We start from the raw sequence: 26,421 nt of genomic DNA, 5'->3' as shown, positions 1-26,421 counted from the left end.
AATGTGATAGTATTTCCCATCTTTGCTCAACAATACTTTTGTGCAAAAGGAAATAAAGGCCTTCTCATACAGAGTTCAGTCATTAAAGCAAATAAAAGTACAATTTTGAATGCATGACTTTCATATATGAATATAATATATAAATACAGAGTAAATATTCCACACCAGCTGACTCTCTAGAGCAAAAGTTGTCTCAGTTTTGCTATTTCCTACAGCCCTTGAAGGCAGCGTCAGTCTCACAGGGTGGGAGGGGGCGTTCACAGCACGCAGTAAAAACTCCGACACACGCCAGCTCAGTGTTACTGTCTAACACAGGGAAGGTTGCGTGCAGGTGCGGGGGTACAGGAGAGAGAGAGAACCGACAACCCGCAGAGACAACCGGGAAGATAAACCGCAGCCTGTCGGTTGATTGCGAGCCCGAGGACCGACTCCAGCCCGCCGGTGGGGATTTTCACTGTCTCCAGCTGCATTGGATGACGCTTCCATCCTGGTGTCGGACTACGTTCAGCAGCGCTACCATGCCGTCTCTGCGACACTCCTACACGGTCACAGTACCGGAGGAACCGGCCGCGTTCATCCCCTCAGACAAACCCGAGCTGCGGCGAAAGAGTCCGTCGTTGTCCCGGTCCAAGCTGGTGTCCACATTCATGGGTCTGATCATCAACCAGGCCAAGGTGAGTCCACCGCCGCTGCACCTTCTGGCTCACCTTTTCCAAAAGTATCCGGATTACTCTCTCAGTGAAGTATTTTTACTTAAGTAAAAGTGGTAATACCACAGTGTGCAAATACTCCTGCGCTCAAAATCTTTCTTAAAAGTTCCAGTAAAAGTATTTATTATGCACAATTTCAGAATGTGTATTATAGTATCAGATCATAATTATTGATTACTTAATGAGTAAATTACTTTAATGTTTAAGAGTTGAATGACTCTACTAGGTATCTTAGTCTATAATAATATATCATCATTAACTAGTTTATTTTATGTTTTGTATTAATAATTTAAATCTGCAAAGTAATTAAAGCTATCAAATACACAGTGGAGTAAAAAAAGTACAATATGTGCTTCCAAAATGTTGTCTGGTGTAGAAGTCAAATACCTCAAAATAGTACTTAGTTACTTCCCACTGCTGGCACTCACAGACTTTAAAGTTCATGTACTTGCGTGTATTAAACTGCAGAAGTATGAGCAGTTAATACATTAATATTAAACAATATGATGAGAGATTTAGATTTTTTACTGTTTTAAGAAACTGGGAAACAACTTGTTTTCCTAAATTTCTTTCAAATGTGGCTGCAAAATGATACTTCACTGGAACATATTTAAATGTTTGTGCACATTTGTCTCTTAATAAGAGAATTATTAAAAAATGGATTTTTTCACTTAACTTTTGTAACGTTCGTGCAAGTTTGGTTTTAGGCCTGCAGATCACCCATAAAGTAGATCCAAGAATGCAGATTATAACTGACTGTAATATATAATATACTACATAATAGTAAAACTATAAACAATTATTCATATCCAGTAAAAAATATCATGGTGACACTCACATAAAGTTAGAATAAACACCAGTACAGTCACTTTAAGATCATTACTATCTGAAAACCAGTTGAATGTATGTAGAATATTTTCAGATCACAGCAATCTTTAAATCACTTTCTCAACACCTTCTTCTACTTTGACCCCACGGGGAGCTTTGTGGAGGTCCAGCTCTGACCTTTTGGGCCCTTATCAGACCCTGTGTGGAGGTCCAGCACACCGCGGGCTGCCCGCATCAAAGCAACAATTACAGTGTGACGTTAGTTGCATAATAGGAAAGGGCGCTGCTGATAAGGAGTGTGTTCAGACTGTCACCTTATCAACTGCACAGAACATTGTGTTAAGCCACAGAGCGCACGCACATCTGCGTCCGTGTGGGTTTGGTGTGTTTACGGGCGCGTGGAAGAGTTAGCCAGCTGCCCCTCAAGTGTCCTTGTTCGTCCTGTGGGGGTGTTATTAGTCTCTCATGCTTGTGTTTACACTGAACATACAGTCTCTCACTGCAACTTTTCTTAATGCAACTGAAGAGGTTTTGAGGTGAGCCCTTTAAGACATGCTGGTTGGTTGGCTTGTTGGTTCACCACTTTGGTCTGGACTGAAATATCTCCACAACAATTGGATGGATTGCCATGAAACTTGGTGTAGACATTCATGGTGTTCAGAGGATTAATCCGAATGACTTTAGTGATCCTGTGACTTTTCATTGAGCGCCACCATCAGGTCAAGATTTCAAATAATGATTGTTTTTATTATTAATGAATCTACAGTTCGTTTTGGTTTTAAAAAAAAACCCAAAGTGATGTTGTCCGATTGCTTGTTTGGGCTGACCATCAGTCCTACATCCAAAGATATTCAGTTTACCATCACATAAGATGAAGAAAACCAGCAACTCCTCACACTTCAGCCAACTTCGGCATTTTTGCTTGAAAAAAAAAAAAAAGAAACGATTAATAAACTACCAAAATTGTTGCAGCTCTATAAATTTGCGTCCATCAATTTGACCAGACACCTGCAAAACTAATGGCCTTCCCATCAGCCTCAGCTGCACTTTGTGTTTACTTTTAATTAACAAAATGTTTGCATGCTAACAGATAACCATTACCTCCTAATTACATCAGTATCTGAGGTAGTATCTGAGCATGCTGACGGTAGCATTCAGCTTTCACAGAGCTGCTAGCGAGGCTGCAGACTCATACATGAGAAACTGAGAACTGGCTTTTCTAACTGTATAAACACTGGCAGTGTTTTAAAGATTACCACCATAACTTTACTCGCAGTGCACTTTAAGAAACTGCACCAAGTAGAGAAAATAACACTGACTCATTCGACTCATTTAAAGTAACCAATATTTCAACGTGACTCTGGTACTGTGGGACTTTTCCCAGCCCTGCTGTTCTCTAGCAGAGCTTTATGTTTATGCTGTTGTGAAGGGAGTGGCGTAGCTGGCAGTGTGTGTGTGTGTGTGTCTGTTGCCTCCTTCGTCACATGTTACGGCCTTGACCGGGCTTGCATAGTTGTGTTTTAGGACATTATGTTCTGCAGCTCTCTCCTCCTCTTTGAAGTCGTGCCAACCAGTTGAGAGCGTTCAGAGATTACCTGAACGCATCACTTCCTCCGTTTTTGGACGGGTCTTTTAAATCACAAGCCGCCTGCTGAGCGTGCCGAGCCCCGCTGGTCAGTGTTCACAGCAGCGCAGCAGACTGGGACTCGCACCATATGGTCACCTTCAAATGCTGCAGAGAGGAAGAGAAACACAAAGTGGGAAAGAAATCTACGAGATTTCAGCCAACCGAGCTCTCGGTGGCTTATGTTTTCACAGTTCTATTTTCGGTTGTTGGAAAAGCTTTTGGAACAACATGACGACCATCATGAGGCACTAAACCTCTCCACTGCAAGGCCTGATAAGGATAACACTTTACAACACGCTAACTTCATATTTACTTAAAATGCCTGATGTGAAGTGTAAGCAAGCTGTTATCAAAAGGCTCCAAATCACACCTCATATCTGCAACCACCGATATAAACTACAGTAGATTAACAAAGCTGACGTTCCTGCTCCGTTCACAGCCCGTGTGCGTCCGTGTTTGTGACCTCATGCAAGCTTCCGTCAGCGTGCTGCTGCCTTGATGCTGTTCTTTCCACCAGCAGCTCCTCGGCCGTCAGCAGAGGCGTCGATGCGTGGCGCTGCTGACTCGCTTTGAGTCATCATGTTACACTGTTACTATGTTCCCTCATTCAGGATGAGCTACAGGTCACGAGGCCAATAATATGCCACCTGTTAATATTCTGGATTCTGGCATGGCTATAGGAACAAAAGCTGAAAAGTATTTACAGTTATTCAGCTCGGTGTTCGAGGTTGACCTTGTTCAGGTCGGACTCTAAACCATCTGCAGGGAACAAATTTGAGGATGATATTGGTTGTTTTTGCTGTCTGGTATCTGAATATTTAATAAACAACAGGACAACAACATTAAAAACTATATGAAATGCAGCCAATTATCTTTTTAACTGTAAATTGGTTCCAGTTGCTACAGTTCTGCAGGGGGCTTAAATTCATTCATTCTATCTGAAACTGTATTTTTACTGCTTTTATGTTTTCATAAAAGCTCTTCTGGGACGGGTGTTTGCGAGTTAGCATCCTCTATAAACACTGTGATACTTGCATCAGATAGCTGTTTTCAGCCTGCCACTGGGTCCCTGCTAGACTTTTATAAAGGGCCCAAAACTCAGAGGCAAAAGACCCGAAACCCGACCCGACCATATCTGCAATTATATTTTAGCTTTATGTGTATTTTTGCAGTCATATGGAGGAAAAGGAGGTTTTCTTCTTGAACTGTTGAGCCTTGGCAAATCCCAACCTGAAACACTTGTTGTGGAAACGTCGGGTAGCAGACTCTTCTGCTGCTGTTCTACCTTTTTTCTGTGCTGTCTGTACTAAGAAATAGAATTTTTGGTTGTGACTAGATCACGTTTGACATTTTAATACTCTGCCTAATTTATAATTTACGTAACTTGATTAATCCAGACACTTTATATATTAGCTTTCTAATTATAAGATATTGGCAATTGTTGAAGCAGTCCAGGATGGGATTATTTCTGATCTGCAGGTCAAAAGATCTCTAAAGATTTCTGTTGTCCCAATAGCAAGCTTCATGACAATTAGTTCATTTTAAACTTGATTTCTGCACATATTTTCATCTGCAAGTCAAATCTGCTATCAATAAAGGCATTCTTTTATCCAAATTTCACATTTACCACTGCAAATCCATTACCTAGTCAGCCCCTTCAGCCTGAAAGCATATGACTGAGACTGCAATTTCTCAGTCAAACATACATCAGCAGCCTCGATTTAAAAGAAACCACTATCAGCAGATTTATGGTGGCTTACAGACCCCTGCATCCGTCCGCCCTGCAGATGATTAACACCACGCTGCCACTGGCACCACATATGTCAGAAACTGAACTAGCTGATCCTTGACTCGGGCAGCGATGTGAAACTCCCCACACCCGACACCACGCTGCAGATTCTCAGTAGAGCTTTTCTCTTCTGTCTGCATCACATGCTTGTTGTGATGTCACCGTGGTGTGAGCGGTGGCCGGCGGGGCTCATCAGTCTCGTCAGGTCAGGACACACTGTGGTATTTCATTCAAGCATGTGGAACAGTAGCTGATATATCCGCAGCGCACCGCGGCCACGTTGCCAACAATGTGACCATCAGCTGGTATGCATTTAATGAATGCCACGCAGTCCTTTGGGGCTTATTCACACTGGAGGTATGTCACAGGGTTGCTATCATACAGTAGTTTCATCATACTGACAGCGTGTGCAAGCTGATCTGATGGGATGTACAGAAGGCTGCACTGACAGAGGGCAACAACAATACATATCTGCTCTACGAATACTGCTCAATAAAACCACGCATTATATGAATAACAAATAACAGAGGCAGCAAATAGCAAGAACAGCTATGCAAAGAAGAATAAAATATGTGAAAGATGTCATGTGATGATTGAACATATCCCATTTAGGGCTCAGTTTTGCTCGTAAAGACCCCAACTCTAGATCACCTTGGCCCAAACATCAGCCTATATATATTGTAAGTGGACCAAAAAAGGGGCCCACAAGTGGTTACTCACGTTGACCAATCATGAGCCCAGGAAAGTCGATAACAAAAACAAACTTGTAGCCCATTTTTGGCCATGTTAATGACCCAGATGTACACATATTAGACCTATGTGAAGCCAACTGAGACATTTTCTATGATTCATTCCCATTTAGGGTTCCATGTCCATGTTTGCAATGTTGTTTTTGCAGGATTTGTGGGTATTTTTGTCAATAAAGTGGCAAAAAAATGGCTTGAGAATTGTGTTAATAGCAAACATGTATGTTACCTTTATGTGCTGTCTGTTAGTAAACTAAAATCTTTTTTCTTTCTATTTGAATAGAACAAGAGTCCTCAAGGCCTGGTGGGACTGAGGAACCTGGGCAACACGGTAAGTGTTTCTGCTTCACTTTGTGTGTCCAATGTGCAACACTTTGATCACCGACTGAGTCTGAGTCTTTTTGCTTTTGGTGATTTCCAGTGTTTCATGAACTCCATCCTACAATGTCTGAGCAACACTCCCGAGCTGAGAGACTACTGCCTGAGAAACGTCCATCGCACAGACCTCAACAACAACTGCAGGACTAACGCCGCTCTCATGGAAGGTAGGACCAGAGTCTGAGCTATTAAACCACATGTTGGCTGCATAATGAAGAACATTTGAGCCATAAAGTCACTCAACACTGACAAGGCACTACAGGTCTAAAGAGTAGGACACATATTGTTAGTTAAGTTTAACTCAGCGCTACAGGTCTGACAACTTTACATCCTGATCAGTTAAAGGCTCGCTCACACCAGGAAGAGTGGCCACACCAAAGTTATATAACTGTACTCAGATCAGATTCCTGTAATTAAACCAGTCGAATTGCAATCAGCAGCCAGCACATCGCACAAGACTGACAGGTGGAATTTGTTCTTGCACGAAATGAAAGTGATTTCTTTCACTCTGACAGGGCTTTTAGAGGGTGTGTTTGTGCAGCAAGTTCTCACAGGTTACTAAATTCAGTGTGCAGAGCCTAATAAAACATGTTTATTTCCCAAAGTTAAGTACAAAACAAATCTTTTCTGTGTCATGATTTGTATAATGTCTCTGTAATCAGTACAAAAAGCTGCCTCACCTATTTGTTTTCCGTTTTCTATTCAGTTACTGAAATTTCTCAGTCAAGGTCAGAGCTCTGCATCCTTAGCTCAGGCAAGCCAGCCTGAAAGAATGCAGATTTCTCTCAAAATGCAGAGAAATACCAGTCTGTGTCGTCATTTTCTCAATAAAACAACAAATTACAGATGTTTTTTTCATGATTACGTCTCATTTTCTGTCTTTTTTTCTCCCTTCTTTCCTCCATCTGCTCGCTCAGAGTTTGCAAAGCTGACTCAGAGCCTGTGGACTTCTGTGACCAACGAGGCCATCAGTCCCTCTGACTTCAGGAGCCAGATCCAGAGATACGCTCCGAAATTCGTGGGCTGCAAGTAAGTCTTCGCTCCTCCTGCTTGTAAGCCTCTTCACTCAATCCCTTTCAAGAAACTCATCAGGTATACTGATAAATAAAAATGAGTGTAAATGCCAGTTAAAGTAACAGTTTGTCTCTCTCTGCAGTCAGCAGGACGCCCAGGAGTTCCTTCGCTTTTTATTGGACGGTCTCCATAATGAGGTGAACAGAGTGACTGTTCGTCCGAAGGTGTCTGTCGAGGACTTTGACCACCTCTCGTAAGTCAGCAGACCTAACCTCACACCACCTCTCACCTCTGCTCCCAATAAGTCACTCATAACCTGACCCGACACCTCGCACTGCCAAAAACACTGCAGCACGCCCGATTGAACCGCAACGCTCATATGGAAAATAATCTGTGTAATTATTTATAATTAATAGGTAATTAATTAAAAATTAATTAATGAGTTATGTTGCCTTTTCGAAACATTATATTAAGAACAAAGATACCAAATATGACAAATCCCAGACCTGATTAAGCACCTTTTATAATGCCTTAAAGTGGCTTGTATCCAGAGAAAAACATGCACTTTCCATTGGATTTTAAGTTATAATACACATTTCAGTTGTCAGTAAGTGAGACTGTTTGGTTTCATTCACAGGGATGATGAAAAAGGCAAGCGGATGTGGAATATGTACTTGGAGAGGGAGGACAGCAAAGTAGTGGGTAAGAGGTTTTCTTTCACAGGCTGCATAATTACCTCAAACCATCCTTGAATTTATATTAATGTAAATCTCTTGTTTCTGCCTTTTTAGACCTGTTTGTCGGACAGCTGAAGAGCTCTGTGACCTGCACCGTCTGTGGCTTCCGCTCCACCGTGTTTGATCCATTCTGGGACCTATCGATACCTGTTGCACAGGTCAGGACGCACAGATACACTACATGCAACAGACAAGTCGTTACTTGTGTGTAATTGTCATATTCTGATCATGAACAGACAAAGATGACAGTTTGTAAAGCTGTATCATACCATAAATACAGTATAACATACTGTGCCAGGTTTCACTTCACAATTGAGCCCTCTTAAGTTCTGCCCCTTTTTGGTGTGTTCTCCAAAATAACCTAGACTTCCACCTGTAATTTACTGTATGTGATCATATTTTGACCTCATAAGAGATCCTTCAGGTAAATATCAGCTGTAAAGGGGTTTTCATGTAGCTGTTTTCTGACTGGACCTCCTCTGTGTCTCCTCAGAAGAGCTCAGGCGAAGTGACTCTCAAAGACTGCTTGAGACTCTTCACGAAAGAGGATGTGCTGGACGGAGAAGAGAGACCGGTGAGAATCCTTGAATAGCACAGCACACTGCACATTCCTTTGTAAAGATAATATTGATTATACAGCAGCAGTATCTCACTGCCTTATTTGTGTTTCTCTCTCAGACCTGCAACAGATGCAAAGCCAGAAGGAAATGCACCAAAAGATTCAGCATTCAGAAGTTCCCTCAGATCCTCGTGCTTCGTATCCTTTCCCCACATTTGTTTAATTCTTACAGCGTGTGGATGCATTTAAATGATGAGTGATAGGCCAGAAATATGTGGATGATTCAGTGTGCCAGCGGCCAGTTCGGTGACGAAGCTGTGTATGCATCATCTTTTTGAATAAATATTATGACGCACTTACTGGTAACAGCAAAGACAAGATACCTGCAGCCAGTCTCCCAGTAAATATATAACACTTAAAGCTGCATTAATCTGTATTCATTATATTAACAGTGGCTCTAATCACAGTGTATAATGTGGAAGATGTCGCTGATAGTGATGAGAAATATTCCTGCAGTTCCCCTCGGGAGCTTTTCAGTCTCTCTTAGCTCCAGCAGCAGCAGGCAGCCGTTTTCAGCCAAAAAGTTGTTTATAAACCCACTGTACTCTACCCGGCCAGCACCAGACAGACACAGTTGGCGACTATATAATGAATAAAGGAACCTTTAGCAGCTGAAGAGCCAGATGTTTCACTCAGGAGTTGGTGAATATTAGACTTACATTCACTGGGTGGCCGCAAAAACAACTCTAAATGAATTATAATGTTGATTTGTGTTTTGCTGGATGTATAAAAAGGGCAAAACTATTTATAAGATGATTTTTATCTTGTTCTGATGCCCCAAAGTGGCCACAGAAATGAACATAATGGCTACTTCCAGAGTTCAGAGTGTTGAATTGTTGTTCAGTTAAAGTAGAGGCAGCATTCAAGTGTTTAAATCTAACTACTCTACTGCTAAACTACAAACTGTTTGCAGTATGTTTTATATGTGGCATGTGTGAAGTAACTAGGAAATAAAGCAAATAGCTGCTGTGGAGTAAAAATGACTACGCACTTAATTCCCTCTGAAAAGCACTGGAAGTGCAAAAGTATCACAGAATTGCTCAGTATCGGCTCCTTGACTCAACGTCCTCTCTCAGATCTGAAGCGGTTTTCAGACTCCAATATCCGAGCCAGCAAACTCTCCACTTATGTCAACTTCCCTCTCAAAGAGCTGGACCTGCGGGAGTTCGCCTCGGAGAGCAGCGGTAAGTACGAGCCAGAGGAGAGGAGAGTTCATGCACTTTCCAAGGTCGGCTGGGTTTGATGAGTACAGAGTGCGCTGGCGTTGACTGACAGTGTTTGTCTCTCCCTGCAGAGCGCGCCGTGTACAACCTGTATGCGGTGTCCAACCACTCGGGGAACGCCTTGGGAGGCCATTACACGGCCTACTGCAGGAACCCGGCGCTGGGGGAGTGGTACAGCTACAACGACACCAGGTATAATCCCATTACCTCACACAACGTGTTATCAGAAAGCTGTGCACCTCATGCTGCCTGTACAAAGGTGTGTCAGCTGATTGGGTGTATGTGTAAGTGCCTGTGTTTGGGAGTGACTGCTGTGTACTGTAGTTTCTGTGCCCATATTTAATTAAAGTAATATGCAAATAGGGGCAAATTGCTACTGCAAGCACATGTTCTGATAGAAACAATCCTCCAGTATAATAACCACAGTGTGCTCTGTGTGTTGTGTGCAGGGTGAGCCCGGTGTCCTCCAGCCAGGTTCGCAGCAGCAACGCCTACGTCCTCTTCTATGAACTCGCCCCCTACCCACACAGCAAATATCAGACGTGCCGGCTTTAGACGCTGCGGAGGAGTGATAAGCTGCACTAAACTAGGGGCCTAAACATGGAGTCAGAAGACACTGCCTGCTGTGAGACAGCTCCATCTAGTGGAGAGAGTACTGCCATTACATTACAGACTGTGAATGTGGAGCACAAAGACATGTTGCAGAGAGAGAGAGAGAGAGAGAGAACGCCCTCTGACCTTCCTCTTGGCGTGTTTTTGAGGGAGAAGGGTGGATGTGGAAGCACATTTGCACTTCGGGATTTCAAGCTGAGCTCAGATGTTGGGTGGAAACTGAAGTGACGCTGAGAAGATAAGACCTCCGTTGTCAAAAAGTGCAGAGATTCAGCTCAAGGCACAGCTGCAAGTCAAATTTAGAATGCAGAGTATAAGAAAACTCTTTAAAAAAAAAGACATTTTACAGCTGTGTCTGGACTTGACTCTATACCCACTCGAGTGGATTTGTCTCCTTTTTTTTTTGCACTTTGAACATGGACTATTAACCTTAAGGACATTATTATTATTATTATTATTATTATTATTATTATTATTACGTGAGGACATTACAGAGATTTGACTTCACACACTGCAAGATATAATTTATTCTATTTAACATAATGCCAGTAACTGAAAGTGCATACTGTAAATGTCATTTAACAAAGCCTTATGGTTTCCTCTTAGAACAGTGGAAATCCACTAATGTAGCGAGGAAGTTTTGTGTCGAAGCACATTTTATTTTTGTACAGTATTTATGGACAGCGCAGTGAATGTAACTGTACTGTGGGAAAGCCAGACAAACCAAAGCAAGCTGTGTAAAATTGCATCAACAATACTTCTTCCAGCAATAATGTTGCTGACTTTGCATCCAAGTCAGTTCCCAGTCTATGAATGATTAAAATTCAATGTTAACTTGAACTGCCTCCTGTTTGTTTTTTATTTAACCCTCATTTATCCGGCCAGAAAAATGGAAGTTGAGGAATGATTCATGAGTGTAAGAGTAGTGTATTGTAGGTTGTATACAGATGGGTGACAAAAATGTAAAGGAAAAACCTCAATAAACAGACATGGAAACACTTGGAAATTGATTTAAAATGAGCAAATATCCTGGAAATAATCGATGTTGTCCTGGAAAGTTTTAATTGTTTTTTAGACCCTCAGACTCAATCACTGGAGACGCTGCAGAAAAACGTGTCAATACTAGGTCTTCCTGTAATTTATATGACTGTTTGTGAGCAAGCACTGTGCTGTATTATCAAGATAACTCCTGGAAAATGTGAGTGTGACCCCTGATGAATGTGTGGAGAAACATACCGAGATGATGCGGATGCTTCCACGCACGGTACGGTACAATTAAGAGATTAACATCTGATCATGCTCCGTGACATGTGAGCATCCCCAGCTGATTCTGATTTCATTGGAGGAAGATTATAATAGGATTGCAGTGCATAAACTCCTCATTTAAAGATGATGCACATCTGACAGTTCAGTGGTGTAAAACAGGCTCTGGTCTACAGAGATGTGGAGAAACAGTCAGATGACTCATCTTTCGCCATATTCTCAGAAGGCTTCACCCCATACTGCCCTACAAAGGCAAACTGCGGTAACTACAAGTTTGGTCAAAATTGAACTCAGAGTGAAATTGAACATTTAAATTCTAAGTTCAGTTCAGTTTTGCTCCGTCTTATAGAGGAAACACAATGTAAGAATTGCAGTAAATATGATGGAAATCTTCATGTTCTCTGCTGGGAACTCTTACTGACTTCATATTCTTTCTCAATACTTTATTCAATTTAAACATTTTACTCATGAAACAATAAGAAATACAGATTTAATGTGATAAAACATCAAACACTCAGACACTGTAGTTAGTGCACTCTGCACATCTGCATTTTTGGAGTCAGAGGTCAAATAATTGGTCATGATTTTTAAGCCATGAAAATTACTTAGGGAATAGAATAATTAATAAGGCCATAACTGCTGGTCCACCTTAAACGACTTTGACTGGACAGTCAGAAAACTTGGTGTAGTTACTGCAGTTAGCCTCTGGAGGGCAGTACAGCGAGTGGATCCTCAAACAGTTAAGAGATTCTTGAGCAGCTTTTACTAGTAATTTCAAGTGACAGTAATTTAGTTTTGTTTCAGAAACATTCAAGTACTTTGTTGTTTTCACAGTACAAATAAAAAATACATTAAGTCAGTGTCACTTCATATTACTGAAAGCTAAAAAGATCAAGAATGTTTTTTCAACTTACCAAATTGAGTTAGTTGTACTTAAAATGTTCAAGTGTTTCAACAGTGTTTTGCTTATTAACTGATTTGGTTTTACAGTGTAATAACAAAGGATCTAAGTGGAATTTTAGTGAAATAAAAGTCAGCATCAGCAAACTCTTGTCTATTTTACCTACATAAATCAGTATTCAGTATTTATTCAGTTTTGTTCCACTCCATATTTTTCCTGTGATGAAACATTTCTCTCCTGACGGGGGTCGAGTTTCCTCCAGGACGACAGTGCACCCGTCCCCGCAGGGCACGAGGGCTCAGCGAGTGGTTTGATGCTTCTATTAAACACCTGTGGGAGACTTTGTGCCAAATGAGGGAAGATCTTTTGGAAGAATAGTAAGGCCCAGCACCTTACTAGGACACTTTATGTTGTTTTTTTCCTTTGAACAGAAATCCACACACAATAAATGACTCACGAGCCACAGATCATTGCTAAACCAAATAAAGCAACAATAATGGATTTTGATTTTTGTCGGTCCAGGTGCAGCAGACAAACTGAAAACACAACATTTGACATATTAAAGCTAAATGGTTGCCGATTTATAAAACCAGCAGACGCAGAGCAAAAAAATATTTAATGAAAGTTGTGTTTCTGGCCACAAGGTGGACTTTATATCTATTTTCTCTCTTCTTTTAGCTCTTTTTGGTCTCAAACAGCTCCTGAGGGAAATATCCAGCTCTTTAGCAGCTAAACACAGCTGTTAGTGGTAGTGTACAGTGTGTTAGAGCTTTTTAGCTATAAAAGCTGCCTGCTGTAGCTGGAGATGAGGTTGATTGACAGCGCAGGATGTAAACATTAATGGCGTCCTCCTTGGCTGAGCTGTAACGTTAGATAGCTGTGACACATTTGGTGGGTGTAGTGTGGAAGAAAGAAACTAGTTCCTCTATCTACAGGCTTGCATGCTAGTCTCTGCCATCAATGTATGAATGTGTGTGAATGGGTGAATATGACTCGTAAGTAAAGCGTTTTGAGAGCTCCGAAGACTAGAAAGACGTCACATGAGTGCAGCCCATTTACCATGAAACTGCTCACAACGAAGTCTGTGGATTATCTTGAGTATCTGGGTCGTGATTTCTTAAGAGACGTTGCTGTTGCCATCTGGTTCCATTATACGATCTCTACGGCCGATGTCTCAACAACTCACACCAAAACACTGCAGATAGATTAAAAGCCCTACAGGTGAAAGGAAAAATATCTGTTTTTGATTTTGGGATGAACTGGTCCTTTAAGTCAGTGGTTCCTAAACTTTTTTATTTTCTATCACTGAGTTAAGTGACGACCACTGACTGACATATTTTATGTTTATTTCATATTATTTTCAAAACTGTACAATGAACCCAAACAGTGAACTCAGTAACTGCATGAAGTTTATGTAAAATGAGATTTGGAGGAATTTTGAGCAGATTATTTCCACTTTTTTTTACAGTCTGTCTGCATTTTATGCTTTATGTTTTAATTTAAAGTGCTTATAAGGCTTAATAAGGTATTTAAATCCTAATGTAGTCGTAAGTTGTGCAACCTGATATTGGATAGTGTAATTACAGAGTTATGTAATCAGGATACCAAAAACAAGGTTTAATCCATTACAAAAAAAAAAAATTATATTTGGTAAAAAAAAATTGGGATTAATAACAGGATTAAAGTTTAAAATAGGTCAGTTTTTCTTCAAATACATAGCTTTGATGCTAAAAATCTTACATTACACATACAACAACAATTACATTGTTCTATAAAACACATTATATTTATTTCTCTTGTTTTTATTTACATATTTGGTGTTAAGGTAATCCACAACTACTTCAAAGTAATCAAGTTTAATTTTGTGATGCTTTATATATATATATATATATATATATATATATATATATATATTTAAAGTAACCCTAATAATATTGGCTCCTATGTGACAGGTTATTTGTGCAGTGTTACCAATACATTGGAAGCTTAAAATGTGTAATTTCCCTCCTCTGCGTTACATAACAGGCAGAGGTCAGCGAGTGTGCAGTGCCTGCTGTGAACTTCCAGCCTAAATGAGCAGATTATGGTGAGATTGGATTTGTCAGAAACACCTTTGACCCAGATAAAAACAAAGCCATCTGACAGAGGTGCTTGTTTCACACTCCGTCCACCAGAGGGAGCCGTGTGCAGTGGGGATGAGTTTTTATTATACCAGTGGTTCCCAACCTTTTTTCTTAAGGTATTCCTTAAATTTGTGTAAAAATGAGGGATTTGGATGAATTTTGAGCAGATTATTTCCTGTTTATGGAACTTTTTATCCAACTCTCTGTCAGTATTTTGTATTTTTGTATAATTCTTAACAATCTTACAGGCCTAATAGGCTTATTTTTCAACAAATTCAGTGTTTTCTTGTCCCTGGTGCTTGGCCATTGAGCTATTAGATAACTTATTTAACAATTTACTTTACTTTACATTTACATTTCTTCACAGAAGTTAACCAAATGCTGAGATATATCAGAATCAGAATCAGAATCAGAAATACTTTAATAATCCCAGGGGGAAATTACTGTGTGACTTTTCTCACATGCCTAAAAATCCAGATTAATTTTTGGCGACCCCTACTGGGGGCCCCGACCCCTATAGTTTAGGAACCACTGTATTAGACCAATGCTGCCATTTGTAAAAGCTATCAAAAGCTGCTATTTTAGAGTTGATACCTCGACATGAATCCCTTGGATTGTCAGACAAACTGACTCTCAGATACATATTCTGTTTAGCAGGAAGAATGATTTTCAGAAAGATGAATCAGTCAGAAAATGTTCACACCGGCTCCATAAATCATCAGACCAACACATCAGTAAACTCGTATCCTTGAGCCACTGAGCTTGTTAACGCCGGAGGGAAAAGAAATGTGTGTGTGTGTGTGTGTGTGTGTGTGTGTGTGTGTGTGTGTGTGTGTGTGTGTGTGTGTGTGATTAGGTTTCTGAGGCTCAGACAGACGATCTGTTTGCGAGGAGGCCAATTTGTGTGGAGAAAAGATAAAGTTATCGGAACAGCGCCGAGTGTTGTTGCAGCTGTAACACTAACTGTGACTCTCCCACAACACGGGATAGTTTAGATACACACAGCCAGTGGCATCAGTTCCATGTTAGCACTGGCAGACGAGGGTTGTGGATACATATTTATCAACTTATTATAAGTCAGACATGACAATAAAAATGCAGTTTGATTGGTTTATTGATTTATTGTGGAATTGTTATACCGAGACTGAGATTCCTATATATCACATATCTCATAATAATCTCTGTTTCTATGTTTTCCATGTGCATATAACAAGAAATGAATGTACTTTATCATATCTTACTGATAGGAAATGACCAGACATGTGCTAACAGCAACACTCAGAAATGTGTTTTGCATATTTTAACATTATAAAGCTGTTTTAAATTAATTTGATCAGGAGGGAAATTTTTTCTTAAACAAGTTTAAAGCAGCATTATGTAAGAATTTGCTTTTTTTTGCAATTCGGCACCCCAGGTTTCAGAGCACTTCGCTCCCAGTTCGGTTAACTGAGACTATTACTATCTAATAGCAGCTAGTTATTAGCAACAGGCTGAGCAGCATATGAAAAACATTATTATCAAAAAAAATTAGAGGAGGTCCTTATTAGTCAAACTAAAGAGCAAATAAATACTGTGTGAAATCTATTTCAATAACATTTTTATTTCATTTTCATCCTTGCAGATACCCCAAGGACATTCCCTTCCCCCAACATGAATGTGCACACTCATGCACACACACACACACACACATGCACACGCACAGGGACGCTCTGGCTCCCATGCACACCATATGGGATGATCACATGGCTCAAGGTATTAGCAGTAATTTGCCTGCATGGGAGCAGTGTTATTTTCAGTTGCTCTCCATGTTGACACTTCCACAGCTAATGACCAGTAGGCCCACAATAAAACAGTGAAGGGCTAAAGTCCACTTTAAAGTGCATTTGTGACATAACAGGAGTTTGGTCAAATGAATGGATTGCCACTAAAATCTTTGTCTTTAGTAGACATTACAGGCATTATGTGCCAGCCATCATGATTTCCATGATGTGGACAACAGCTACTTTCTTGTCTTCACAACGACTCCGCCCCCTTTTTGGGTGAAACTAGTGCTGTAAAAGTGCCTCACTTGTGCACATCAAATGATTTAAAAAAAAGCCAGTTTAGGATTTTATTTACTTTCCTAATCATCGAAGGACAGTAAAAGAAAAGATCTGTGGCTTTAGGTGATCCACAGAGAGGATAGAAATGGTTAACTGAGGGACAAAGACAGTCAATATGTGTTTATCTGTGGCAAACACTTCATCACTGGTTAGTTAATGATGTTATTGAGTAAATGACGTGTGTGCCGATTCTGTCTTTAGATTGAAGAGAATCAGAAAAGAGTCTCACTGATGGTGGAAATAAAGTTTTTACTGTGAAAAAATACGATTCTACCTTAAAACAGCTGCTTTTTGAATGGAGTTTGGTCTGAGGGTGTGGCGCAGAGGGTCTTTTAACCTTATTAATTTACATAAACTGAGCTGACTTACCTTCTAATAATGAACCTTATAAACAGCAAAAGGAAAAGCAAGAAGTGGAGATAAAACTGGAAAAGACCTCGAAATTTATATTTGCCGCCAGTCAAATAAGACACACACTCAAACAGGGGCGTGGCCAAAGTACTGAGATGGGCTGCTCTCATCTATGTCAGTTGGGAGTTTGGCAGAAAAATCAGTCAGCATTAATTAGCTGATGGCCTCTTACACCATGAGGGGTGTGAGCAGTGGGCTGACTTCACTTCACTGTTGTCATGGTTCGTTATTGTAGTGACTAACGTTATGGATTTGGCCTTTTTGATAACTGGCCTTCTTTCTGTGGTTGCTGGAACCGGCATTTTATCTAAGGTTGAAGGTGTTTACGTCAATTTTGACATTAGACTTAACGCTCAGCGGGTCGAGGCTGTTAAGAGAGCCTGTTAGGTTTGTTAGTGCAGATTTAGTCCACTATCTTACATGTCCAGTCAGGGAAATCTTCACAGTGCAGACTGATAGCCCCGTCTACATCACTGAGACTGTTTTTTGTCTACAAATCCTTACTGATGACCAGTTTCATTCTTCTCTAAAATATTTGTTTTCCTTACCTTAAATGATGTTTCCCCACCTGATTATTCCCCTACATTTAAGTTGCTACTTCTACTAAACACAGTGGGGATGCTGCCTCTATAAGTCTATTTTCAATTTAACCTCCAAAACTTGGTTTAACTAATTTGAGGTCTTGTGTTAAAACCATCTCCACCAATTTTTAGATGATTTTTGGAAAATGTTTTAAGTGAAGTGTCTCTACCACTTCAGTTTGTTTAATAACCGGGTTAACACCCTTTCTTATTCAATTTGAAGCAAGTACAGTCTAGTGTCTATAGTCTATAGTATCGGTGCTTCTACGGATCATACTCCTAGACTGACTGGAAATCCAATTTGGCTTATCTGGCATGGTTAAAGTCTTACTTATCTGAAAGAACACAACATGTTTCCTATAATAACAATACAAACTATTCTGATGTAAAATATGGAGTACCTCAGGGCTCTATGCTTAGCCCACTGTTTTTCTCCTTAAACTATACACAGCCAGATCCAACTCCTGCTCATAAATTCTGATAAATTCTGATGCCCTGTTTGACATGGAAACAAGTTTAATCAAGTATAACTCCCGACACTTGTTCTTTAACGGCATTGTAAAGAAATCGCCATCACTGCAGCACAGCTAACATTTGGTCTTTTCTGTGCATTGCTCATGCAGAGACTTTAATCAATGCCTTAGTTTCACCCACATTATTATATTCTAAGTCTTCAAATAGTTCAGAAAGCTGCAGCTATAATCTTAACTAAAACTTGATCACATTATACCAATCTTAGCTTCCCTTCATTGGCTCCCTATCCATCAGATCAGACTTTAAAGTGCTTCTAAAGACTTCTAAAGTGCTCCATATCTGTCAGATCTGTATGTGTGTTTCCTTTCTCCTATCTGTGTGAACGGTGTGCTTGAGCTTTGCCTCTTGTGTGTTTGTTTAGTCTGTCCTCTTTCCAGTCTCCATGGCGGAGAGGAGATCATGTGGCTCAGTTCTTATCTTTCTGGCGACACCTGACATCTTCCCGGATCTATGTTCTTCATGTATGTTCACAGGAAGACAAATTTTGTCTTCCTGATTGTCCATACTGTACTGCCGTCCAGGTTGTGATTGGGCTATAAATAAAATTATGAATGACCTACAATTATCACAAACTAGCAGTGAATCAATGTCACTTGTGTTTTGTAACAGCATGTTACACCCAGAACTCTGATAAAGGGATCCTTTATAAGGTTACAAGTTATATTATACCTTTACTCGTTTATATATTATGTCACAAATTATATTGCACCATACTCTAAGAAATGTATTACAACAAATAACAAGCCTTTGCTCATTTAAAGGTCTACTGGAAGAAATGGAACATAATATCTATCTCTATTAGAAACTATTGTTATGATTTGGCACTATACAATATACAATATACAATTGTAATTGCAATTCACAACTTTGCGTCTAGATGCCACTGAATCCTACACTTACTGGTCCTTTAATTCACCACCCAATATTATAGGTAGCTACTACAACTGTTTCCAGCCTTTTGTGGCTGGGGTGCAGCATTGACTTATGCAGGGGTGGCATGCAGCTTTCTAGTCCTTTCCAACGTATGCAATTCCAATAATGTTAATGGACCACAGTCTGCAGAAATATTCAAATACACTAGACAAAAATAACCTTTGAAAATGGCCATGCCTGTTTTTCCATCACCAACATTTAGCCTAACTCTGGAGCATTATTTAGCCTTCTTCCCTAGATGCTAGCATGAAATGGTTCAATGGATGCGTTAGGTCATCTAGTTTCATATGATACCAGTATCTTCGGAGCCCACTACAGCCTCTGAAAGACGAAGTGGATGAGGTAAGGATAATAGGGTGTCACCTTGGGTGGGCAATCAGATTTCAATCAAGCCCTCACATCAAATACAATGGGAACCAGTGCACAGAAAGTTGTGATGCGTTTATGGTGAAACAGCTTAACTTAATCACTGATAACATTTGCTAACAACACATTCTGGTCCTGAGACTGACAGTTTATCAGTGGGACTGCTGCAATCAATTCCTTATTATAATTAACGGTATCATATTATGCTGATTATTCGAAATCATTTGGACCTTTCAGTGCATTTGATCAATGACAAGCAGAGGAAGTCAGTCCAGTTGCTGTTTTTGGCTGAGGCCTTAAGCACTACTGTGGGAATAAACAGGTAGAAAGCAATCAGGGTTTAGTCATTATCATCTAATTTTTTCTGCAGCCATTATACCTTGCAAGGAGCTTTATTACACACAGTAGCATAGAGACGTTGCACTGTAAAAAAAGAAAACTCGTAGCTTCAAGCCAGCAGGATTCACAATTTTTTAAGTCAAACTTGAACGTTTTTTCCAACCTATAATCTCTTGTGGAGGTAATTGACTTTTCTTCTATTGCAAAACTTAAATCTATGAGTTTTGGAAACAAAACAAAAAATCTGTATTTCAAAAATGGTCGAGTGGAGCTACTCTTTATTAGTCGTGTTTCACTTTAATGAGTTTTCTGAATTTTCTGAAATACAAACTTAAAGATTCAGGTTTTTCTACAGAAGAAAAGGAAAATTATCATTAATTATCATTAGTTTAATTTAAAACTTTTTAGTTTAAGGAGTTTTCTCAGCTCTTTAATTTTCACTGTGTGATGTGGTGTTACATCATTGAATTTAAGTAAACTGAGCTGAGACCAGTTTGTGTAAAATTAGATGAAAAAGTTTCTTCATCACCACTAATTTAAAACTGTTATCATGTTTCTTTTCTTCTTTACTTACGTACATATTATACTGTAACCTTATTATACACTCATAAAGTGAACAAACAACTCAGATTCACAGGAAGTAGTTACATAATCGACACCTGGACTTTACCCTGACGAGCTTGGGCTATAATTTACAGAGATATAATAGCATGGCACACAAGTCATTTAAGAGAAAAGATGGGGAAATAGTTATTTATTAAATGTACATTGAATGATTTCAAAGCCTTTTTATCTTCCAACTTCACACACACACACACACACACACACACACACACACACATACACACACACACACACACTCATCGACTGCTGTAAAAAAAAATTACTTATTACAAAATCTAGCTAATTATCGTTAAACTAAAACCACCCTACATGTTGAAATAGTTATCAGAGGTGAAGGATTTTTTTTTTTTTAAACCAACCTCCTGATAATTACACCCAACCCAATAACAGAAAAAAACCCCACAAATATATTATAAAATATGCAACAAAAAGTGTTTTGATCAACTAAAGATTATTTCCTGACCTACAGCCAGATAATTAAAATAGCAAAATGTACTTTTCTGTCTTCCTCTTGGCCCATGACATCGTCATCACATCATGAACATTTAATTTTCCTTCATTTTTTTTACACGTATTCTGATATGAGCCTTTCAGACAGTACAGTAGGATTTTTCATTGTCCAGTTAACAGGGTCAGGATTTGATTGTTTGCCTTTAGGATGGCAATTGTTTGTGCTCACACTCTATCACCATTTATACCCTCGCTGGGAAATAATTGGTCTCAGATCTTTCCAGTGTACTTCAGGGCGCCAAAGATACCGCCACCTGAAAAAAAGATAGATGCTTTTTTAATGTTCATCATCTTAAACAGGAGTATGAAGCAGTTACTGTTTGGACATTTCTTTAACAAAGCAGCATTTTTGAGACAAATATGTCCATCAATGCCACAATGTTTACAGTTAAAATGGTGTGGCTGCAACCACAGGGTTGTAATAGTTCTTTTGGCTATTAAAAGTAAAACCCTGAATAAGTATATTTTGCTTTTTTCCTTTTGTTTTTCCTAAGGTAAATAACTTTGGGTCGAAGATTAGTTTTGTATGGAAGATTAATTCTATTTCCTTTTTAACATCCTCCCAGTGTGCAGGGATACTGGAAGGATACATACTCAAACTATGTTCTGAATGAGTATAAAACACTTTATTGGGAATTAGCCATCACTTATGAATCAAAATTTTTTATTTTTTTGTCCTTTTGTGTCTTTTGTCGACTTTTCCTTTAAACGCTATTTGGACAGCTGATTTATATGGATGCCCATCATTGCCAGAAAAAAAAAGAAAATATTTAGTTTTTCTAAGTCAAAATTAGATAATGATGATAATAGAGATAGTAAGTCGTTTTTTGTTTTTTGTTCTTTTTTTTGCAGAAGATTATAAGATATAGAAGGAAGTCAAAATTTGGACTTACTGTCACAACATTATGATTTAGTATCTTATGACTTCGTAAGTCAAACCTTTTTACTTATTTTTTAATCATAATAATTCTGACAAATTTATAGCATGTCTTCCTTTTTTTCTTTTTTGGGCAAGAATAGGCCTTCACGGCAGCAAACAGTAACAGTAAGTTACCGTAAAACTTCTAATAAAAGTAGCGTCCCAATTAAAAGCAGGTCTCCTGTACTAGCCTGGTGTGGATAATTTAATCCTTCAGTTTATTTTACAGAAACCAAAAGCACCAAAGTGAAAAATTAATGACTCATAAGTGATATGTTATTCTACATTTTTATACAAGTAACAAATTAAAGGTCGGTCCTATACAGGGGCGTGTTATAAAAGATCAAATCTCGGGCTATTTATTTTAGTTTTATGGTTTATTAATCTCAGTTCCTACGCATACGTTATTGCAAAAGCAGAAATGAGGTAGGATTGTGCTTGTATACTCACCAACAGCAGCCACCCCAGCGATGGAGCCGATGGTAATACCGGCTATAGCCCCAGATGAGAGCCCAGACGAACCTCCCCCCACGGGCTCAGTGGTAGCAGGTGCATTTGTAGTGGTGGTGGCAGTGGTGGTTGTTGTGCCTGTTGTGGTAGGTGCAGGTGTAGAACCGGTGGGTGGTGCAGGTGTAGAACCGGTGGGTGGTGCAGCTGTAGTACTGATGGCTGGTGCAGCTGTAGAACCGGTGGGTGGTGCAGCTGTAGTACTGGTGGCTGGTGCAGGTGTGGGAGTGGTTGGTAGCCCAGCAGTGGTTTGTGTGCTGGTTGGACACAGGACTACTGTGTCAGAAAAAGCAAAAAGACAGAAAAGGGTTGAAGGAGAAACATTAAAATGTTCCCTATAAAGTATGATAACACTTTAAAAATGTATATTAAATTTATAATCTATATTTCACAAATGCAGGAAGGAAATATGCATAATTACTGACTTCCTCCCAACTTTTATTTGATAAAATTTTACCAGGTCATTTTATTTATATATTTGCTGTGATATCAGTGTCGTTGTTATCATAATCATCAGTAATAATGGAGCAATTTAATTATTGAGACTAGTCAAGATAGTAGTACTCTATGTATTGGTAAGAATGTTATATATTAATAAAGAAGCAGCCTGTAATCACCAGAAAAACAGCCATATAGCTTGTTTGTGGAAGCAGCTTATTACAATCCATATTTACATTTATTGCCAGGTAGTGGCCGTAGTAATTTTGACGGGAGCAAAGGAGGTCAGGGTGCATGGCTGATTAGACTTACACGGGTACGTTAAAATAAGTCATTATGTACTTAACGTCAAGTACGTAACGTAAATTAAAGCTGCAGTAGATAACTTTTATAAAAATAACTTTTTGTCACATTTGCTGAAACTTTCACTAAATCCTGACAGTAGAACATCAGGTTCCTCTGGCTCGTCCTAGTGCCCTTAATTTCATTTGCAAGGATCCATCAGGGCCTGAACAAAAAAACCAATCAGACCCAAGAAAGACTGTTCAGTCTCATTCCCATGTCGTCAAATACCAACTCTGGGAAAAAGACTCAATAATCAACTTTCTTCAAGCCTCCAACCCAAAGCATCTTTATATCTTTCTCAGCTCTGATTGGTTGTTTATGTTCGGGCTCGGTGGATTCATGCAGATGCCATTCGGGGCACTAGGAGGAGCCAGAGGATCCTGATTTTCTTCACGGGTTATCTGTCAGGATATAGTAAAAGATTCAGCACATACAACAAAAATGTGTTTTTATAAAGGTTACTTAGTGCAGCTTTGAGCTGTGTAACAAACACACTTATTTTAACCAAAACCTTTTTTTCTAAACTTCACCAAGTAGTAGTTGCTTCTACTCTCACAACAGTTGTTTCAGGAATTATTGGCAATCGATCGATTCAGTTGTTTAGGTATGAGGACATGTTCTAATGAGGGCAATATCAAAGATAATAAACTTAATCTTTGACCCAACAGCTCCATTGAAAAAGGTCAACACTGACTATGACTAACTTTTTAAACAAACACTATCAAGATTTATGACTTTGAAGCTATGACGTCAATTAATCAACCTTCACCATGGATTAGATTTCTCTAAAAATTGCCACCATTTCATACTCAAAATAGAAAATACTTTGTCATAACAAACTGTAGGAATTAAAGCAAAGGTGAAGGTGCACAAGTACAATTTTCCAACCTGCGCATTTTCCAATTCCTCCTCACAGTTTATTGCACAGCACATATTTTCACTTTAGGATCTCGTGTTGATTTTTTATAATATTTGAAGGCAGCAGTAAGAAATGACTAAACACTATATTGTCACTATCAAAACTCTGCTGATGTCTTGTGACAGTTTTATATTTAAAGAGTGCAGTAATCTTACTTGTGCTCCCATAAACCCACAGTCAGAGGAGGCACCTTTCTAAAAAAAAGAAATGTCCTTTTTCTCTAAGGGACTCCTCTTCTATCACTGAGTAAACTAAGTTACATATTGTATGGGTAATTGATATTATATTCAATGCAGTACAGCAACAAAAGTAGAGAGCAACCGATAAACTGAACAATTAATTCAAATAGTAAACACAATAACTGCAGGATGTTTGTGTAAAATTTGCAATTTGGATTCATTTTGAGCCGATTCCTTTGAATATTGCATCAGAGAGTTTGTTTTAGGGGCTTTTTTTTTATACAATCCTTTATGTTTTCAGTCATACAGACTTAATGGTTAACGCTTGGCCATTATGTTTAGGTCTTCAAAGTTAAGATCTTAAATAATAAAGTTTTATTCACAGAAATGAAAAAAATGCTGAGATATAAGCCAACTGTGATCCCGAATTCCAGGTTGGGAACAACTGTTGTAAGTAAGGCTGTATAAATCACTTATGAGGGTTTGACTTGCTGGACCACATGTCTTCTATATATCATGGCCAAAATCACGTATTAACACTTACAAAATGCAGGTTTAATGATTAAAATTAGATCGCCAGCATTTATTACTAAGCATTTTATTTATTTACCACAAATATCCAATACATTTGTAAAAGAAACTGGTAAATCTGTATAGTGAATAGGGATTATATTTTTACCTGCGCCAATAATGCAAAGAGCCAGAACAGAATGATTAATTTGCATTGTCCCGGGAGGAAGTGTCAGTGCCACGAAAACGGGGTTAAGAGTGTCTTGAAAGATGCTCTTTAGATCGTGAGCTTTGCTGCTGGAAGAAAAAAAAAAGCACAAACATACAGTCAATTTTTACGCAAGCACACATGTAATATAGCCTATTCCTAGACGCAAGACCTTATCTCACTTTCCTGGTCACAAACAGGAAATGTGTTCTTAGTTGCAAATCTCATTTATTATACCCACTCCTACGCTGTCACGCCAGAATGAAACAAATTTAGTAGCAAGTAAAATCCACCTAAACTCACTTTATCCACCTTTTTACATGCTGAATTAAGTTTTCAAGCCCATTTGTGGCGTACCCGAGTTTATAATTTATAGTAAAAGTACAGTACATCAGAGTAATAGTATCAAGATAACATAATTTATATGTGGAAACAACCTTTTAAGAAAAAAATGAATGGTACATTTAAATAAAATGCCAATTCCGTTCACATAAGTTGCTATTTAAAGATCTTCCTGACAAATAAAAGAAACCAAACAAACAAAACTGGTACAACAACACTTGTGTTTTCTAACATAAATTAGAGAAAAAGAACTCCAGGTTTTCTCGAACAGATCTAAAAACTTCATGAAGAAAGCTGCGTTACTCACCTGTGAGGCTGTCAATAATGACTTTCTTCTTTTCCCGTTTCCAGAAAATATCCTCAGACACCTCCTTTTATGACCCCTTTATCACACACCCCATCATCTCTAGCCCTCCCATCTTTATGGGTATCTGTGTCCGTGGGTGTGGGTGGGTGTGTGTGCGCGCGTGTGTGTGTGTGTGTGTGTGTGTGTGTTGACGCTGTAATACATCACCACAGGTCAGCCAGGACAATTCATGTATTGATTTAATGTGTTTATTAATGCTTACAGCAGGGCTATATTTGGTTTTTATGGCTCATTCACTGCTGCACATCCAGTAGAACATTGGTCAGTACATATATCATCTCCTACAATGCATACAAGCAAGTGGAGATGGGAGTGTGGGTGGACAAAGCAGCCTGATGTGACATGTGAAGGATTTGGCTCCTCAACATCAGAATCAATATCTATCTTATAGGAAACCCAGAGCTAATCCTGACATCCAAAACTGATGTTTTTGTCAACATTGGTCAAAAGTAGCCTCTTGTGACGGTATAAAGTCAGAGACTTTTTGGTCTCATGATATTGCTGATGATATTGTTGTTGATATCTAAATCCCTTAAGAATAAAAAGCTTGAGATTGTGCATCTTGTGTCCTATCAGCAGTCGACACTGGTTTCATTCTACAATCTTCTCCTTAACCAAACCTTCCCTGTCCTGATGGGAAACTAACTATAACTAGGATTTGGCTACTCCACTTTTTCAACTTCTTTTAACAGGAAGAGAAATAATGAAATACCTATG

The 26,421-nt window shown here is 39.1% G+C and overlaps 2 protein-coding genes across 4 annotated transcripts; one reads left to right on the top strand and one right to left on the bottom strand.

The window, feature by feature from the left end:
- Nucleotides 1-290: 290 nt before the first annotated feature.
- On the top strand, nt 291-11,123 carry LOC127364310 (ubiquitin carboxyl-terminal hydrolase 2). Of its 2 annotated transcripts, none has more exons than XM_051401735.1 (12): nt 291-674; nt 5,984-6,031; nt 6,122-6,245; nt 6,996-7,107; nt 7,235-7,345; nt 7,730-7,794; nt 7,884-7,987; nt 8,323-8,403; nt 8,508-8,586; nt 9,525-9,666; nt 9,706-9,863; nt 10,121-11,123. In XM_051401735.1, exons 1-12 carry the CDS (start codon nt 474-476, stop codon nt 10,123-10,125), a joined length of 1,230 nt encoding a protein of 409 aa, XP_051257695.1. In that variant the 5' UTR covers nt 291-473; the 3' UTR covers nt 10,126-11,123. The 2 variants fall into 2 exon arrangements, with proteins under 2 accessions (XP_051257695.1, XP_051257694.1); XM_051401734.1 differs by having other exon boundaries at nt 292-674; nt 9,525-9,632; nt 9,743-9,863.
- Nucleotides 11,124-20,575: 9,452 nt separating this feature from the next.
- On the bottom strand, nt 20,576-25,720 carry LOC127364317 (uncharacterized). Of its 2 annotated transcripts, none has more exons than XM_051401742.1 (4): nt 25,645-25,720; nt 24,957-25,084; nt 22,340-22,672; nt 20,576-21,224 (listed from the first exon to the last, which is right to left on the bottom strand). In XM_051401742.1, exons 2-4 carry the CDS (start codon nt 25,000-25,002, stop codon nt 21,181-21,183), a joined length of 423 nt encoding a protein of 140 aa, XP_051257702.1. In that variant the 5' UTR covers nt 25,003-25,084; nt 25,645-25,720; the 3' UTR covers nt 20,576-21,180. The 2 variants fall into 2 exon arrangements, with proteins under 2 accessions (XP_051257702.1, XP_051257703.1); XM_051401743.1 differs by having other exon boundaries at nt 24,957-25,081; nt 25,645-25,716.
- Between the last annotated feature and the right edge of the window lie 701 nt (nt 25,721-26,421).

This window comes from Dicentrarchus labrax, unplaced genomic scaffold (genome assembly GCF_905237075.1).
Source record: "Dicentrarchus labrax unplaced genomic scaffold, dlabrax2021, whole genome shotgun sequence".
In the NCBI taxonomy this organism is placed as follows: Eukaryota; Metazoa; Chordata; class Actinopteri; family Moronidae; genus Dicentrarchus; species Dicentrarchus labrax.
This window is presented reverse-complemented; position numbering and strand designations above follow the sequence as displayed.